Here is a 4,108-nt window from a genome sequence, read left to right on the forward strand (position 1 = left end):
ATGTAGAGACAGAAAGGCAAAAATTGCCGTTGTGCTCATGCTGAAGTGTGATGAATCTCTGCTCCGGGAAAGAGGCCAAATATCCAGCCGTCCACGTAACAGCAGCTGCAATCCTTCCGAAGAACAATGTCCGTGCTCTCATAGCATAAACAGCATGCACGATAGCCAAGTAGCGGTCGATGCTCATCAAACAGATGAAAAAGATCCCACTGTAAAAGACAATGCGATAAACACCCAGGACAATCTTGCACATAGCATCTCCAAACAGCCACTGGTCCTTGGCTTGGTATGCCAAGAAAGGAAGGGAGCAAACCAGGAGAAGGTCAGCAATGGCCAGGTTCAACAAGCACATGTCGGTCATATTGCGGAGTCGTGTGCCGAAAACAACAACCCAGATGACCAGAGAGTTTCCCAGCAGCCCCAGGAGGAAGAACATGGAGTAGAGGCCAGGAATGAATTGAATCACATTATGTGTGTAACGACAGAGACCAGAGTCATTGTCGTCAGGGAATACAAACGTTGTGCTGTTGAAATAAAGCAAATAATATACAAGTCAATAGTGAAAAAAATTGAAGCATATATCATTTGCAGTGTTTTGATTTACAATGAACTTGCATTTTGTTACAGTCAAAATGGAATGCCAAGAAAAAAAGAGAACTAATGAAAGCCTTTCCCCTTTTTTTATTATTATTTTTTTGTTCCTGGGTGCAGAACAGGTGGAGAAAATAATCAATACCACCTAGAATAGTATTAATATTCTATATTTGTTAATATGCAAGGTTTTTATCTGAACATTCAACCATTACAGTATTTGAAAGCACCTGATCATTTGCGAGTGACAGTCTGAAGGCTGAGGTCAAAGCAGGAAAACAGGATGTTAATACTGACAAACAAAACAGAAAAACCTCAATGAATTGTAAACCACAGCAGAGGCTTTGAAAATAAAAGGCAAAAAAGGAAATTGTCATTTTTGTAGTTTTTATATATACAGACATGACTTTTTTTTTTATTTTTTTAAATCTTTTTTTCAGTAGAGAAAACTAGAGAAATAGTTCACTTGCCTCGACTTACTGTCCACACTGACTGGTCACTTTAGATACATTTGCCCAACTGCTTGTTAACACAAATTTCTAACCAGCCAATTACAAAGTTGCCACTCATGTCAGCTGAGAACAGGAAACTGAGGCTAGAGTTTCCACAGGCTCACCAAAATTGTGTCAAGGTTCAGTCCTGCACTGTCACTTCCACCTTCCCTTTACCTTCACACTAATTTTTCCACCTGTGCTAAGTCATACTTAAGGTATTTAAAAATTGAATCATGTCATGTTCCGGCATGTCATATTTAAGTCTTCTGGTGCCTTTCCATGCTTACGACCCTCTTCTGGCCTTGAATTAAGAGTTTCAGCCTATCCCTTTTGGAAGTTCCTGCCTGTATTTCTGTATTGGAGAGTGTGGAGTGTGTGGAACTCTCGCCTCATAACAACGCTGCAGAGACGCAGCTCTACGCCTAGCAGATCTGGTGACATCATCCACTCTGCGCAGTTACTCGCCAGTCTTCAGCAGCAGCTATTTCAGAAAAGCTTTGCTTATCTGACTTTCAGGCTCACCTGTGCATCTTGAGGCAAATAAATACCCATCTCTTTAATAAACACTATAACTCTAATCTGTGTGTTGTTCTGCTTGGGTTATCCTCCTAAATCCATAACCAATTGGACAACAGGAGATTGGAAAAACATTGCCTGGTCTGATGAGTCTCCATTTCTGCTGCGACATTCGGATGGCATAGGGTGAGAATTTGGCATCAACAACATGAAAGCATTGATCCTTCTTGCCTTATGTCAACAGTTCAGGCTGCTGGCTGTGTAATGGTACACTTTAGGCCCCTTGGTACCAATTGACAATGGTTACAACACCACAGTCTACCTAAGTATTGTTGCTGTCTATATCCATCCCTTTATGACCACAGTGTAACCATCATCTCTTGTACTTGATGAGTTCACTGGACTCTAATGACCTCCACAGTCACCAGATCTCAACCCAATAGATCACCTTTGGGATGTGGTGGAAAGGGAGATTGCCATCATGGATGTGCAGCCCACAAATCTGCATCAACTGCGTGACCAAACCATCTGAGGAATGTGCCAGGACCTTGCGGAATCTAATGAAGTATGAAGGCAGTTCTGAAGGCAAAAGGGGGTCCAACCCGGTACTAGTGAGATGTACCTAATAAAGTGGCTAGTGAGTGAGTGTTTTTGTTCATGCTTGAACTTGTGTTTACATTTTTTTAATTCTGTCAAATAGTCTTGTAGTCATCACTGGTAACCATTGAATTTCCCTTTTTAAAATAATTTATCCAACATTCTGTTAGTATTTCATCTTACAAGGCTTTTACTATTACAATGCTATTACTGTGTGTCTAGATTAAAAAAAAAAAAAAAAAAAAACAATGCAAAATCTTCTACTCTGACTTACAATCTGCATGGGGTTTTGAAGTCAAAAACACTGTAGCTGGGAGTTAAAACTATTATTTATCCGGTTAGCACAAAAGATCATGATTGTTCCGCTGTTTTAAATGTCACTAAAACTCTGCGAAGTCAGTTGTGCACCAATGCTGTATAAATCTGACTTCTTTGAACAATATTTTTTGTGTTAAAATGTGTCCTCTACACTACTGCAAGGCAGGGTAAGTAGCAATTCTAATTCTTCATTTTGGCTTAGAAGTACCCTGTGAAATTTACATTTCAACATGATGTGTAACATGCATTAAAAACCAAAATACATCTTTTTTGTAGTAAGAAAAACACACATACCTATCGGTGCTTTCAGTAGAATTCATGTCTGGATCACAAGCAGCAAGTAACCTGAGGTGTCAGAGTCTGCTTCTGCTATGAGAAATTGTAAAATATTAGTGAGAAAAACTTACAAGAGATACAATCAAACCCCTCCCTAAACCAATGTTGGTTTTGCAAGGTGGGTGCTTTTTTTTTGGCCTTTTACTGTGCATTTGGTTTTAATTGTTCCTGGGAAGAAAAATACTTTTAAAACATAAATGCAGAAGCCAATGTTACTCAGAAATGATGTAAATCTACTTTAAACTTGTGTTTTTTGAAACAGTTCAATGGTGGCTGCTCTGCAGGAACTTGCACTTGAACTTGAACAGTCATAGGTCTTACTCTTAGTGCCAATTAAAACATTTCAAAAAGGAGATTATTTATTTTAGTAAGGAATAGTGGTCTAAAGTCGACAAAATGGAATATTGTGTTGCATTATGTATGGCAGAATTACCAGACAAGGTTGGTTTTAGTCTTTTACGTTGTAATTGTTTGCTGTAGATCTTATCTTGCATTTCAACCACTGTGGCATAATGTTTTTGATACAAATCATGTTTTTCATTAAAGCAAAAGTGAACATGAAGTTAAACTTAAAGCTTTTGGTTTGTGAATTGTGAAGAACCAAGACTTAAAAGCATTATCTGATTTGATTACATTTCTGAAATTAATTTACAATCTTCAAGTTAGTCTGAGCTCAGGATCTCACTTATTTCACTCCCAAATTTTCACCCCTTCACTTATGTGCTTGACTACTGTTTTAACCATCTATTTGTGTTGGATTTAACACGTGCATTTCTGAGATCCCTATCTCATCAGCAATATCCAAGATGGAACCAGTCTGGCTTTTCTCCTTAGACCTCTGGTATCAACAAGGCCATTTTGCCCCCAGAACTGCTCACTGGATATTTTCTCTTTTTCTGACCTAACCCTTAGAGGTGGTTGTGCGTGACAATCCCAGTAGATCCCAGTTTTTCAAATACTCAGACCAGCCTGTCTGACACCAACAATCAAAGTCTCTCAAATAACATCTAAAGGAAGACCATTGTCAACAAAGGCCATATTAATAAACTGCTTACAAGCATAACAAATGTATTAACAATCCTTGTCAACATTATACTGAGTGTTTTGCGGCACCTTATCTAAAGTGTTACATTTTTTTTTTATTTAAAATACATTCCCAGTAGTGTTTTAATTATGATTTATAACCGAAATTCCACAACCTAAAAGACTTAAAAATCATTTTTGTTGTTTATCTGAAGCCTTTGTTTCTAGAAGTT

General features: G+C 38.2%; 1 protein-coding gene across 1 annotated transcript in view; it reads right to left on the reverse strand.

Annotated features, from left to right (window-relative positions):
- Positions 1–2,879, reverse strand: part of LOC112143825 (C-C chemokine receptor type 4-like) — a 5,666-nt gene extending 2,787 nt beyond the window's left edge. The window contains exons 1-2 of the mRNA XM_036216144.1: positions 2,811–2,879; positions 36–524 (exon numbers count right to left, since the gene is read on the reverse strand). Coding sequence (XP_036072037.1) covers positions 36–524; positions 2,811–2,836 — 515 coding nt within the window. The 5' untranslated portion in view covers positions 2,837–2,879. The remainder of the gene's footprint in view (positions 1–35; positions 525–2,810) is intronic.
- Positions 2,880–4,108: the final 1,229 nt, after the last annotated feature.

The sequence above is a fragment of the Oryzias melastigma genome, linkage group LG16 (assembly GCF_002922805.2).
Source record: "Oryzias melastigma strain HK-1 linkage group LG16, ASM292280v2, whole genome shotgun sequence".
Classification (NCBI taxonomy): domain Eukaryota; kingdom Metazoa; phylum Chordata; class Actinopteri; order Beloniformes; family Adrianichthyidae; genus Oryzias; species Oryzias melastigma.